This window comes from Chiloscyllium plagiosum, chromosome 3, assembly GCF_004010195.1.
Source record: "Chiloscyllium plagiosum isolate BGI_BamShark_2017 chromosome 3, ASM401019v2, whole genome shotgun sequence".
NCBI lineage: Eukaryota > Metazoa > Chordata > Chondrichthyes > Orectolobiformes > Hemiscylliidae > Chiloscyllium > Chiloscyllium plagiosum.
Window position 1 is genome coordinate 111759924 of NC_057712.1, and position 14401 is coordinate 111774324.

General features: G+C 41.6%; 1 protein-coding gene across 2 annotated transcripts in view; it reads left to right on the top strand.

Moving 5' to 3' along the window:
- armc2 (armadillo repeat containing 2) overlaps positions 1–14401 on the top strand; it is a 247514-nt gene that overhangs the window by 28398 nt on the left and 204715 nt on the right. For both annotated transcript variants that reach the window (XM_043687091.1, XM_043687090.1), the window contains exons 4-5: positions 12181–12346; positions 13713–13908. In XM_043687091.1, coding sequence (XP_043543026.1) covers positions 12181–12346; positions 13713–13908 — 362 coding nt within the window. The remainder of the gene's footprint in view (positions 1–12180; positions 12347–13712; positions 13909–14401) is intronic.

The window sequence follows — 14401 nt, forward strand, 5'->3', positions numbered from 1 at the left end:
GACAAGCCAGGGAACTATAGACCAGTGAGCCTGACCTCGGTGGTGGGCAAGTTGTTGAAGGGACAGGATGTACATGTATTTGGAAAGGCAAGGACTGATTTGGGAGGATAGTCATGGCTTTGTGCGTGGGAAATCATGTCTCACAAACTTGATTGAGTTTTTTGAAGAAGTAACAAAGAAGATTATGAGGGCAGAGCAGTAGATGCGATTTATGTGGACTTCAGTAAGGCATTCGACAGGGTTTCCCATGGGAGACTGATTAGCAAGGTTAGATCTCATCGAATACAGGGAGAACGAGCCATATGGATACAGAACTGGCTCAAAGGTAGAAGAGAGAGGGTGGTGGTGGAGGGTTGTTTTTCAGACTGGAGGCCTGTGACCAGTGGAGTGCCACAAGGATCGGTGCTGTGCCCTGTACTTTTTGTCATTTACATAAATGATTTGGATGCGAGCATTAGAGGTACAGTTAGTAAGTTTGCAGATGACACCAAAATTGGAGGTGTAGTGGACCGCGAAGAGGGTTACCTCAGATTACAACAGTATCTGGACCAGATGGGCCAATGGGCTCAGGGTTCTTATCCTATTAAGTAGTTTAATGTGTGATACCTCATCAAATACCTTCTGGAAATCTTAATATATCACATTTACTACTTCCCCTTTTGTTACCTTGCTTTTTTCCTCTGCCAAGAATTCTAATAAATTTGTCAGAGATGATTTCGCTATATAAAGCCGTGCTCCTTCTGATTGAATATATTATATATTCAAAATGACCTGCTGTTACATCTTAACAGCAGATGTTAAACTAACTGGTCTACAGTTACCGGTTTTCTTTTTTCTCCTCTTCTTAAATGAATGTGTAACTTTGACAGTTTTTCAATCCTGTAGGATTTTTTCAGTATCCAAGGATTCTGGGAAGATTACTACCAGTGCATCCACCGTCTCTGTAGCTACTTCTTTTAATATCCTGAATTCATCCACCAGGTCCATTCATTGTTTTGTTCATATTCATTCTTTCTTGATATGTTCATCTGTGCATTTCTGATATCATTCTTGTAAATCTTCTTTCTACCTTCTTATTTACCACTAATACTTCTTTATAATGACCATATGGTGCATACAGTACACTAAGGGTGGCACAGTGGTTAGCACTGTTGCCTCACATCGCCAGAGACCCGGGTTCAATTCCCGCCTCAGGCGACTGACTGTGTGGAGTTTGCACATTCTCCCCCTGTCTGCGTAGGTTTCCTCCGGGTGCTCCAGTTTCCTCCCACAATCCAAAACTGTGCAGGTTAGGTGAATTGGCCATGCTAAATTGCCCATAATGTTAGGTGACGGGGTAAGTGTAGAGGAATGGGTCTGGGTGGGTTGCGCTTCGGCGGGTCGGTGTGGACTTGTTGGGCCGAAGGGCTGTTTCCACACTGTAAGTAATCTAATCTAATCTAATCTAATGGTCATAGAGTCAAAGTACAGAAGAAGTCCTTTGGCCCATCAACTCTATGCCAACCTATCTAAACTAATCCCATTTGCCAGCAATTGACTTATAGCCTTGAATATTATGACATTTGAAGTGCTCATCCACATTCCTTTATAAAGTTATGAAGTATACTGCCTTTCCAGGCAGTGCATTCAAGACTTCCTACATCATCTTGGTGAAAATGTCTTTCCTCAAGTACCCTCTAAACTTGCCCTTCACCTTAAAATTTTGTCCCCTTATTATTGACCTTTTAATTAAGGGGACCTGCTTCCTATCCACTCTGTTCCTGCTTATCATTTTCTGCCTAAAGAAATCAACCTGAGCCTACCCAGCCTCGCTTCATAGCTAAAATATTCCAAACCAGACAACACCTGGTTAATTTCTTCTGCATCCTTTCCAGGGCAATCAAATTCTTCTTATAGTGTGGCGACCAGAACTGCACATTGTACTCCAACTGTGGCCTAACTAAAGTTTGTACATAATCTCCCTCCTTTTACAATCTGTGCCACAACTGATAAATGTCCTGTATGCCTTCTTTATCACCCTATTAACCTGTCAAGACAGCTTCAGGGACCTGTGGACAGGCATCCCAAGACCTGACTGTTCCTCTGAGCTTTCCAGTGTCCTGCTCTTCATTGAGTACCCCTTTGTCTTGATACTTCTTCCAAAGTGTGTCAACTCAGACTTTCCAGGGTTAAATTCGACCTGCTACTGATCTTGTGGTCTGACCAATCCACCCCCATCTTCTTGTAACCCAAGAAGTATTTAAAGTACATAATTTTTATTCTTGTAAGGTCTAGTGAGAGTTCTGGTTCACAAGGCGCCAGGTAAAACAAAATTTGCTGTACTTATAAAAATTTCTTGGGATTCTCCTTAATTTTATCTAACAGTATTTTTTCATTCCCTCTTCATACTCTTCCAACTACTTTCTTAAGTTCACCCCTTCACTTTCTATTTTGCACTAGGCTTCCATTAATTTAATTCATTTATACTTACTAAAAGCCTATCTTTTCCATCTTACCCAGTCCTAATATTCCTAAACAACCAGGTTCTCTGGGCTTGGTGCTCCTACATTTCGCCCTAAAGGGAACATGTCAGGCCTGTGCTGTCCCAATTTCCTGTTTGAATGCCTCACATTGTTCTGGTGTAGATTTCGCACAAGTATTTGTTCCCAATCTATTAAAGCCAGATACAACCTATCTTGATAAAATCTGCCTTCCCCCAATCCAAAGTCCTTTTTTTGCAGACCATATTTTTCCTTTTCCATAACAAACTTAAATTATACTATGTTATGGTCGCTAACACAAAAATGCTTCTTCAGTGCCACCTCTACCATCTGTCTGGCTTTGTTCTCCAGAATTAAATTTAGTACAGCTTGTTGGACTCTCTGCATGTTGAAATAAAAAGTTCTTCTGAACACATTTCAAGAAATTTCCTCTTCTTTACACTCCCAATTAATGTTGGGGAATTTGACATACCAGAAAATTATTAGAGGATTTCTTATTAATAAACCCTATTATTGTTGTTATTACATACCTCAATGAATTATCGACATGTCTGCTCTTATATTGCCTGCTGACTGTTTGAAGTTCTATAATACACTCCCAGCAATGTGACTGCCCCCTTTTTCCTAAACTCTGCCTACAATGCTGCATTTGAAGATCCTTCCAGGATATCGTCCTTTCCTACTGCAGTTACTAACTGTTTAGTTGATAATGCAATACCATTTCCTCTTTTGCACCCTACTTGTTTCGCCTGAAGATCCTATACTTTGGAATATTGATTTGTGAATTCTGCCCCTTCCTCAAACATATATCTGTGATGGATGAAATTCCACTTCTCAACCCAAATCCTCAACACGCCTGTCTTACTTATAATGCTCCTAGCATAAAAGTAGAGGCCATCAACCTCTCTCGACTCCTTGTCCCTCTCCCTACTGATCAAGTTTAAACTTTTTGCAACAGCACTAGCAAACCTACCAGAAAGGTTGGTTCCATACTGGTTTAGATACTGGTCCATTTGTATAGGTCGCACCTTCTGCAGAAATAACCTCAGTGATTCAGGAATCTAAAACTCTCCAATGTGCACCAACTGTTAAGCCATGCATTCATCTTCCCTGTTTTATTTCTGTACTCGCTAATACTTTACATCAGAGATTACAACTTTTGCAGCCCTGCTTTTCAGTTTACTGTCTCACTCCCAGAACTCTTAGTGCAAGACCTTATCCCAACTATATTGTAATCAATGTGTGTCACAACCTCTAACTTATCCTCCTCCCTTTCAGGTCAAGCAAGGTACAATACAGATTTTAGAAAAAAACTAATCTAATTTTCAATACTATCTCTCTAGAAATTAAACCTATTTGTGTTAAGGCCTTACTAACTCGTGGTTCAAGTGATAATAATTTATACTCCGAAATCCCTTTTTATCTCTTAGGGTTTCACCTTCCAAATAATAAAGACCTCTCTAGTCTTCCTCCTAAAATGTGAAGCGTCGATTCTCCTGTTCCCTAGATGCTGCCTGACCTGCTGCGCTTTTCCAGCAACACATTTCCATCTCCTAAAATGTACCACCTCACAAAAGATTTGGATATAGAATATAAGAGACATGATTAGTGAGTTTGTGCATGACACCAAAAGTGGTGAACTAGTGGACAGTAAAGAATGTTATCTAAGATTACAAAGAGATCTTGATCAGTTGGGTCAATGGGCTGAGCTGTGGTAGATAAAGTTTAATTTGGCTAAATGCGAGATATTGCATTTTGGTAAAACAAACGAGCAGGATTTATACAAGTAATGGTCGGGCCCTGGGTTGTGTTGTAGAACAGAGAGACCTAGGGGTTCAGGTACATAATACTTTGAAATTGTGTCACAGGTAGACAGAGTAGTTAAGAGTGCATTTAGCATGCTTGCCTTCATTGCTCAGACGTTTTGGGTACAGGGGTTGGGACATCATGTTGAGGTTGTAGAAGATGTTGGTGAGGCCTCTTCTGGAATACTATGCACAGTTCTGGTGACCCTGCTATAGGAAGGATATTATTAAATTGGAGACATTTATAGAGTGATAGAGTCCTACAGCACAGAGATAGGCCTTTTGTCCCAAACTGTTCCATAACGACCGAAATGTCCATTCACGCTAACTCAATACCCTGCACTTGGCTCATATCCTTCTAATCTTTTCCTACTCACATATTTGTCCAAATGCATTTTAAATGTTGTTAATATACCCGCCTCAACCACTTCCACTAGCAGCTTATTCCATATGCATATAAACCTCTGTTAAAAAAAAAAGTTGCCCCTCATGTTCCCTTTTATTCTTTCCCCTCTAACCTTAAACTGATGCCCTCTGGTCCTCGATTCCCCAATCCTGGGAAAAAGACAGAATGCATTCACCCTATCCATGACCCTCATGATCTTATACACTTTTATAAGGTCCCTCCTCAGTCTCCTATACGCGAAAGAAAAAAAGTCCTAGTTTGTCTAGCATCTCCCTATAACTCAAGACAATTCAGTCCAGGCAACATCCTTGTAAATTTTTTCTGCACTCTTTCCAGTTTAATAATATCCTTCCTATAACAAGGTGACCAAACTGAACACAATACTCCAAGTGCAGCCTCACCAACGTCTTGTATAACTGGAACGCAACTTCTCAACTTCTGTAGTCAGTGCCCTGACTGATGAAGACCAGTGTGCCAAAAGCCTTTTTCACTGCCCTGTCTACCTTTGACTACACTTTCAGAGAACTGTGAACCTGAACTCCAAGATCCCTCTGTTCCACAACTCTCCTGAAGGCCTTACCATTCACCATGAAACTCCTACTTTGATTTGACTTGCCAAAATGCAAGACCTCACACTTATCTATTAAACTCCATTTGCCATTTTTCGGCCCACTTCCCTAGCTGAATCAAGGTTCTGCAATTTCTGATAACTTTCTTCACTGTCCACGATACCGCCTATTTTAATGTAATCAGCAATGTACTAATCACACCTAGTACACGCTCATCCAAATTATTGTTATAGATAATAAACAGTAATGAGTCCAGCACCAACCTCTGAGGCACTCCACTAGTCACAGCCCTGCAGTCAGACAAGCATACTTCCACTATTACCCTCTGCTTCTAAAGTTTCAGCTTTGATCTCCAGCGTCTGCAGACCTCACTTTCTCCTACTTCCACTATTACCCTCTGCTTCCTACCATCAAGCCAATTTTGTATCCAATTTGTCAGCTTGCCATGGATTCCATGCAATCTAACCTTTAAGAGCAGCTTCCCATCTGAAACCTTATCAAAGGCCTTACTGAAATCCATATCCCTGCCCTTGTCAACATTCCTGGTCACTTCATTAAAGAACACTAACACATTTGTGAGGCATGATCTCCTACTCATGCTGACTACTCCTAATCAAGCCCTGTTTTTCCAAATGCATGGATATTTTATCTCAGAATCTTTTCAAGTAACTTACCCACCACCGATATTAAGCTTACTGATCTATAGTTCCCAGGCTTTTCTTTGCAGCTTTTCTTGAATAATGGCACAACATTTGGAGGGACTGGATGTTGGCTAACATGGTGCCAATGTTTAAGAAGGGTGGTAAGGACAAGCCAGGGTGAGCCTGACGTTGGTGATGAGCAAGTTGTTGGAGGGAGTCCTGAGGGACAGGATGTACATGTATTTGGAAAGGCAAGGACTGATTAGGGATAGTCAACATGGCTTTGTGCGTGGGAAATCATGTCTCACAAACGTGATTGAGATTTTTGAGGAAGTAACAAAGAGGATTGATTAGGGCAGAGTGGTAGATGTGATCTATATGGACTTCGGTAAGGTGTCCGACAAGGTTCCCCATGGGAGACTGGTTAGCAAGGTTAGATCTCATGGAATAAAGGGAGAACTAGCCATTTGGATACAGAACTGGCTCAAAGGAAGAAGACAGAGGATGGTGGTGGAGGGTTGTTTTTCAGACTGGAGAACTGTGACCAGAGGAGTGCCACAAAGATCGGTGCTGGGTCCTCTACTTTTTGTCATTTACATAAATGATTTGGATGCAAGCGTAAGAGGTACAGTTAATAAGTTTGTCGATGACATGGACAGTGAAGAAGGTTACCTCAAATTACAACAGGATCTTGACCAGAGGGGCCTTACTGAAGTCCATATAGATCACATGTACCACTCTGCCCTCATCAATTCTCAAATATTCTTTGAGAACCTTGCCCATCTCCTGCAGTTCTATACATACATGTACACTTTTGTCCTTGAGGGGCTCTAGTTCTGTCTCTCGTTATTCTTTTTCTGTTAATATACTTAAAGTACCTCTTTGGATTCACCCTAATCTTCTCAGCCAAGCCTATCTCCTGGCCCCTTTTCGCCCTCCTGATTTCCTTCTTCAGTAAACTCCTGTATACCTCCAGAGATTCCTTTGATCCCAGCTGCCTGTACCTGAGCCATGCCTCCTTTTCTCTGGTCAAAGCCTCAATATCTCTTGCCATCCAGAGTTCCCTCTTTCTTCCATCTTTGCCCTTCACCCTCTCAGGAACATATAGACCTTGAACTCTAGCTATCTCACTTTAAAGGCCTCCCACTTGCCAGAGGTCCCTTTGCCTGCAAACAAGCCACTCCAATCAACCCCTGCAACCTCGTGTCTTAATTCCATCAAAATTTGCCTTGCCCCAATTTAGAACTTGAACCTGTGGATCAGTTTTTTTTCCTCTCTCCACAACTATTTTAAAATTAATAGAACTATAGTCATTGGTTCCAAAGTGCTACCCCACTGTCACCTCCGTCACTTGTCCTGCCCTATTTCCCAAGAGTAGGTCAAGTTTTACCCCTTCCCAAGTAAGACCCTCTATGTACTGTTTGAGGAAACCTTCTTGAATGTACTTAACAAATTATACCCCTATCTAAGCCATTAACGCACTGGCAGTCCCAGTGTTTGTTAGGAAAATTAAAATCCCCTACTATGACAACCCTATTGCTCCAGCAAGTCTTCCAAATCTCCCTGCATATTTGTTCCTCTAATTCCCGTTGACTGTTTGGGCGCCTATAGTACAAACTCAAGGTCATCATCCCCTTCTTATTTCTTAGCTCCACCCACAAAGCCTCACTGGATGATTCTTCAGGTATGTCATCTCTGATTACTGCTGTGATACTCGCCTTAATCAAAAAAAAGCATCTGTATAATATCCCCATCCCACATACTTATCCATGCCCTGAGTTCATCAACTTACCTGTTAGCCCTCTTGCATTGAAATACATGCAATTTAATTCAACAGGCATTCTTGCTGTGTCGTGCTCCAGTCTGACCTGTCTCTTCAACTTACTATTTCTGATTATGTATCTCCTTCCAGCCTCGCATTTATGTCCCTGCTGTTAAGGATTCCACCCCTCTGCCAATCTAGTTTAAACCTCCCTTGCAGCACTGGCAAACCTGGCTGCCAAGATATTGGTCCGCCTTCAGTTCAAGTGCAACCCTATCCCACTTGAACAGGTTACCTCTGCCCCAGAAAAGATTCCAATGATCTAAAAATCTGAATCTCTGCCCTCTGCATTAATTCTTTAGCCACTCATTCATCTACTATATCCTCCTGTTCTAACCCTCACCAGCACATGGCACTGGAGGTTCCTGATGAAAGGCTTTTGCCCGAAACGTCGATTCTCCTGCTCCTTGGATGCTGCCTGACCCGCTGTGTTTTTCTAGCACCACACTCTTGACACTAATCTCCAGCATCTGCAGTACTCACTTTTGCCTACTGGAGGTAATCTGGAGATTATCACCAACGAGGTCATGGTTCTTAAACTTTTTTCCTATCTCTCTATAATCACTCTGCAGGACCACATCCCTTATTTTTACCTATATCATTTGTGCCAATGTGCACAATGATTGCAGGCTGCTCACCGTCCCCCTTGAGAACGTGCTGCAGCCGCTGAGACATCCTGGACCCTGGCACCAGGGAGGCAACACACCATCTTAGATTCCCATTTGCAGCCACAGAATCTCCTATCTGTCCCCCTAACTATCAAGTCTCTTGTCACTAAGATCCTGTCTATCTTTCCCCGTTTCCACTTTGCCCCACAACCAGTTGTAGTCCCACCAACCTGGCTACCGTTGCTTTCCCGTTTTCCCGTGAACTTGTTTTCGAGGGGAATGGCTAACGGGGTTTCCTGCATCTTCCCTTTGTCTTTCCTGGTGGTCACCCAGCTACTCTCTGACTACACCTCAGGTTTGACCACTACTAAAACTCTTATCCACAAAGCGCTCAGCATCTCAGATGATCCTGATGCGTCCAGCTCCAACTCTCCTACACTGTCTCCCAGGAGCTGCAGCTGAGTGCATTTCCGACAGGTGTAATCAATCAGGGATGATGGAGGTCTCCCTGAGTTCCCACATCCTGCAGAAGGAACATGCAATTAACTGCTGTACAATTAAAAAGGAAAGTTAAAATGACTTCACCTGTACTTTTTGCTGAGCTGCTGCTGTCCAAAGCCTCTCAAGCCAAAGCCTTACTTCTTACTCCGCTACCAACAAATTTTGCAATAGCACATCTCTCTACCCCTCCACTTCTGTTTTCTGATGATAAAGAATTTAATTGAATTTATTGTCACGTGTAATGAGGCACAGTGAAAAGCTTTGTCTTGCGAGCAAAACAGGCAGATCACGTAGTTAAGTAGTATAGATACTAAATAATAGGTAAACAGCGGCAAGAACAAAAGCACAGGTACAGACAAATATTAAGAGTTTGAGAGACCATACAGTATTCTAACAACAGTAGGGTAGAAACTGTTGCAAAGCAAGCTGATGTGTATGTTCAGGCTTCTGTACCTTCTCCCTGATGGTAGAGATTCCTGTAGTAGATAGAAGGGGCAGCATTTGATGGTGAGGAGTTCAAGGTTTGGGGAGCAATGGCTGCCCAGGGCTGCAATGACCATGCACCATAAGTTGTTGATTAAAAAGCAAACCCCACCACCTTTTGCCATACCCGAGGACACTGTACGGTCCATACAATGGATAGAAAAACCATCAGCCTGAAGTGCGCAGTCGGGAATGGATAGGTTGAGCCAGGTTTCTGTGAAACCGAGTACATGGCAGTCCTGCAGTTCACGCTGGAAGCTGAGCCATGATCTGAGTTCATCCATCTTGTTCTCCAGAGATTCTACATTTGATGGGAGTAAGCTAGGAAGGGAAAAAAAACATTATAGCGATGTAATGTTTGAGCCTGAAGCAGCAGGCCCACAACAACCTGTTCTTCAGTGCAGGTGACTGCCTGTCCTTAGATGATTAGAGACACAAAAATCCTGCAGATGCTGGAATCCAAAGTAGAAGGCAGGAGGCTGGAAGAACACAGCAAGCTTGGCAGGCATTAGAAGGTGCAGAAGTCGACGTTTTGGGTGTAACCCTTCTTCAGGACTGGATGTGGGGGAAACTGTAGATAAAGGGAGTGGCAGGGGTAGAGTGATGAAGTGGGGATAGGTGAAGACAAGTAGAGGATACAACCTGGTTGGTCAATGGGAGGAATGAATTCAGTTCAGTTGGAGGAATGTCCTTGGATGGTGTCTTGCTGAGGTCCTCCTTCTGGTAGTGGTGATTGCACCAATGCAAATCTTCACCCCGACAGCCAAACTGCACTGTCACAGTCTCTGCTGGTCAGAAAAGATTTACCAGACTGTTGCCTGGAATGGAGGGTTTCAGTTATGAAAATAGGCTGGATAGGCTGCGAGCATAGGAGTTTGAGGGGTGACCTTATTTACAAAGATTTATAAAATCATAAGGGGCAGAGATAAAGTGAATTGCAACGGTCTTTTTTCCTAAGGGTAGGAGAGTTCAAAACTAGGGGGCATATTTTTAAGGTGAGAGGAGAAAGTTTTTAAAAAGGACCTGGGTGGCAACCTTTTTACACAGAGATTGTTTTGTATGTGGAATGAACCCCTGCCAGAGGAAGGAGGTGGATGCACAGCTACAACATTCATGTGGATGAAAACATGACTCTGAAAGGTGTGGAGGGATATGAGCCAAATACAGGCACGTGGGACTAATTTAGTTTGGAACATGGTTGGCATGGACTAGTTGGACCAAAGGGTCTGTTTTCTTGCTGTATTAACCCTATGACTCTATTTATCTGTGCTAGCTTGATTTTCAAATTATTTATCCATTCCTGCAAATTTATGAATGTCTGCCTGTAATTTGTTGCAGAGTCAAAACATATGGTGCTGGAAAAGCACAGCCAGTCAGGCAGCATCTGAAGAGCAGGAGAGTTGATGTTTTGAGCATAATCTATTCACTCTCCTGCTCCTCAGATGCTGCCTGACTGGCTGTGCTTTTCCTGCACCACACATTTTGATTCTGATCTCCAGCATTCTGCAGTCCTCACTTTCTCCCTGTAATCTGTTACAGTCCTCTTCAGTAATGACAATTTTTCCACAGTGTGGGAGTGTTGTTGGCCCCAGTGCTCCTGTGTTAAATATGTCTGTCAGTTCTCCTGTCTTTATACTCAAGAGTTGGGTCATTGGATTGCTCTCCACTTATAGGCAGATACCGCAGTGGTTTGCTATTGCTCATTGCAGTTTTGTTGACCAGGAAACCCCCATCTCTTGCTGTCTGCCATCAGTGTGTTGGAAGGAATTACAAGCTGACAGTCAACCTTACTGACCATGCTATAAATATACCTTCCACAGCCAACAAAATATGGTGTGTGACTCAATCCAAGACCTTTGGGCACAGAGCTAGGGACACTATCCCTGTGTCACAAGATCTCCTTTTGAGTTAAGGAGAGCAATATAAAACAGAATTTGTATCCCTAATCAATTTGAAATTGCTCCTGCTGGTTTAGGCACATGTTAGGGAGGTTAGGCCAATGTTATTTGATGTCCTCCATGTTAGAATGTCATGTTGACACATGGGTCAAATTCATACCCTCATGATGAGTGGGCAATTGGGTGAGGAAGGGGGTATAAGAATTAAAAATCATATAGCATGATTTCATCACAACCTGCTCTGTATGTGCTCATTGCTGCTTTCAAGGTAGCAGGATAATGATGTGGGAGTGTGTTGGGTCAAGGTGTTGGGGTTTAAGTTGTTGGGGGTGTGTGGGGTGTGTATGGGGTTAGATTAACTATTAATCAGGATGGAGGGTTTGTGGGGTATGAGTTGCCCAATGGAAAATTCATTTTCCTGGATGATTCTTTTGGAGTATGTCATGATCAAGATTCCGCAAGGTCCCCCATGTGTGACTCCCACTTATGCGAGCATTACAGCTTTCTAGAAAATCGATTCATGTGTTTAAAGTTGAATATTTTATGTTTAAAGTTAAAGAATGAAATTGCTAATTCACAGTGGCTGACCACATAAGAGGTTTGGTATAGGAAATAGAAAGTATCTCGCTGAGCAGCAATGATTACTGTTCTGAAATTTGAAAAATTGAGCATTATTGGAGGAAACATGAATGTGGTCTGTTATTCATCCCAAAAGTATTTCTTAACAATATTTGGTGTTGAATTGGAAAAAAGATATGTATTATCTAGATCTGACACTTCATATATTGGAGAACACATACTAATATATAAATTTAATTAAGAGGTTTGCATGAGCAAAGAATGACTACTTTTGTTTCTCTTTTGATGACTGTTGTGCACAGAATTTTGCTATTTAGTAGCATTTACTGGAACTTTAAAACCTAGAAAGAATTTGTTGGTTTAAAATTCTTGTTTTCTCCTGTAACAGAAACCAAAAATTCCTACCTCTCCACCCAAAGATGAAGGATCTCCCATTCCAAAGCCCCCACTGGACCCAGTAGAGGTTAAGAGAGTCAGCAATGCTCGTGCACGATTATTTAAAGTTGCTTCTCAAGGAAATCTTCTGCCTGACAAAGAAATTCATTCTGAAGGAAGTAGGTGACTCCTCATTTCCCCTCTATCTCTGTCAATGTGTGTGCGCATTTATATAGTTTTATTTGCCCTATGCTGAGTAGCAAAGGTAGGTGAATTTATAATTGGAATGGCAGGGCAGTTATGTAAGGACTTTGTTTCTGTTTTCACAAAGAAAGATTCAAGAGCTCCGTCTGAAATGATTAAAATCCAAGGATCATGAAAATGTGGAACAAAAAGAAATTAGTATTTGTGAAAAAAATGTAGTATTGGAGAAATTAATGGGTCTATAAGTTGACAAATTCCTGGGAACCAATGACCTTCACCTGAGAATGTTGAAAGAGATGGCTACAGAGACAATGATTGTGTTGGTGTTTGTCTTTCAAAATTGTAATGCTCATGCAGATTGGAAGGTCTCAAATATAACCCACAATTTAAGAAAGGTGGGAGAGAGAAAGTAGGGAACTACAGATCTAATGTCCATTCAAGGGAAAATACTAGAATCTATTATAAAGGATGTGATCATGGAAGATTTAGAAATAATTGTTTAAATGTACAAAATTAATATGGATTTATGAAGGAAAAGACATGTTTGGAAAAATCTTAGAGCTTTCACTGTATCTTGGTACATGTGACAATAATAAATCAAGTCAAGTAAAGGTCCCCACGATTGGCTGGAAAAAAGGTATGTAAATTAATAAAAATTGAAGTCCAAACTCAGTCCTGAATGCAGCTACTACCAGTTTTAGAATGGTAATTTTGGTGGTACCTGTATAGTGTATGCTGGAAAAGCAGAGCAGAGATTAAAATATTTAAATGAGGCTCAGCACTTAATATTTTGGCAACTATTTGGATGTAACACTGTGATTTGAGTATCCCAAGGGATGAAAATTGGTAGTTGGAGATAGAAATTGCTAGATCTAATAGGAAATAATATGTCCACTTTGTGGGCTGGGAGGTATGCAAGTACTTCTGCTGTTCCCTCAAGCACGTTATCTTCTAAAATCTCTGTCCCACTGTCATATGGTGGCACTTCTTCACGGTGCCATCTCTTCCTTCAGATTTCCCCACCTCTCTGTAGCCTGGACAACTGCAAGACAAATTGCAAAAATATACTAAAGTATTTCTGCCATCCCATACGGTGAACCTCCTCTTCCCAAATGTTTAGTATTTCTTAGCTACTGACATGCTCTCTACCCCTTCCCTCTATCCATGTCAATATTGGGATCGGGAGTGGGGGGCTAGATTTTCAGAGTGAAGTTGACTCTGGTATTGCCAAATTGGAAAATGTCCCAACATGAGTTTCCCACTTGGATAATGAACTATGGCCCCTAGGTGACAGATGGAGGATTCAAGTCAAATAATATGGTGTTTATGTTTATCTTGCAGCTGTAAGGAGATTAAATTCAGATTCCTGTCTCAACATTGAAGACTTCTCACATGATACTGATGAATCTGCCTTATTGCAGTTTAATGTGAAAATCTTAGCAAATAAGAGCACAGAATGTGCTGAAGAGACGATGATCCTGCCTACTGGCATAAGGGAACATGTGGGCTCACTGTCAACACAGACTAGTCTTGGCAGGTACATGCATAATCTAAATATTTTAAGTTACTATTATTTATACAACACATAGCCAAACATAGCACTTGGAAGTGAAATGATAATTCTGTCTAAAATACAGTGGTATAATAAGCTGTTGATGAATTAATACTGCAAAACTGTCAGTTATTTTGATCTAAAAGTTCTGGTCTTAGGCTGCTTGGTCCTGTCAACAAGTGACATGGTTCTTTTTTTGTATTGGTGGCGCCATTGTCAATGAGACTTTGTTTGAGGCAACAGAAACAGGATCTGAAATTTCCAGGCTTTTTGGTGATAGGGCTTGTGAGATGGGAAAAGTGAGAGAGAAATGTCAGGGATGCATCCTGATGTCTTACCACTGCTGATCAGTTTTTACAGGGTTAGTAGCTGGAGCTTTCTGGCCTAGTGTCCATTTTGAAATGGTTAAGGTGTTATTAAGAACAATTTAATGTGGGAATTTTGTTGAAGGTGCAGAGGTATATTGAAGCTTCAGTTG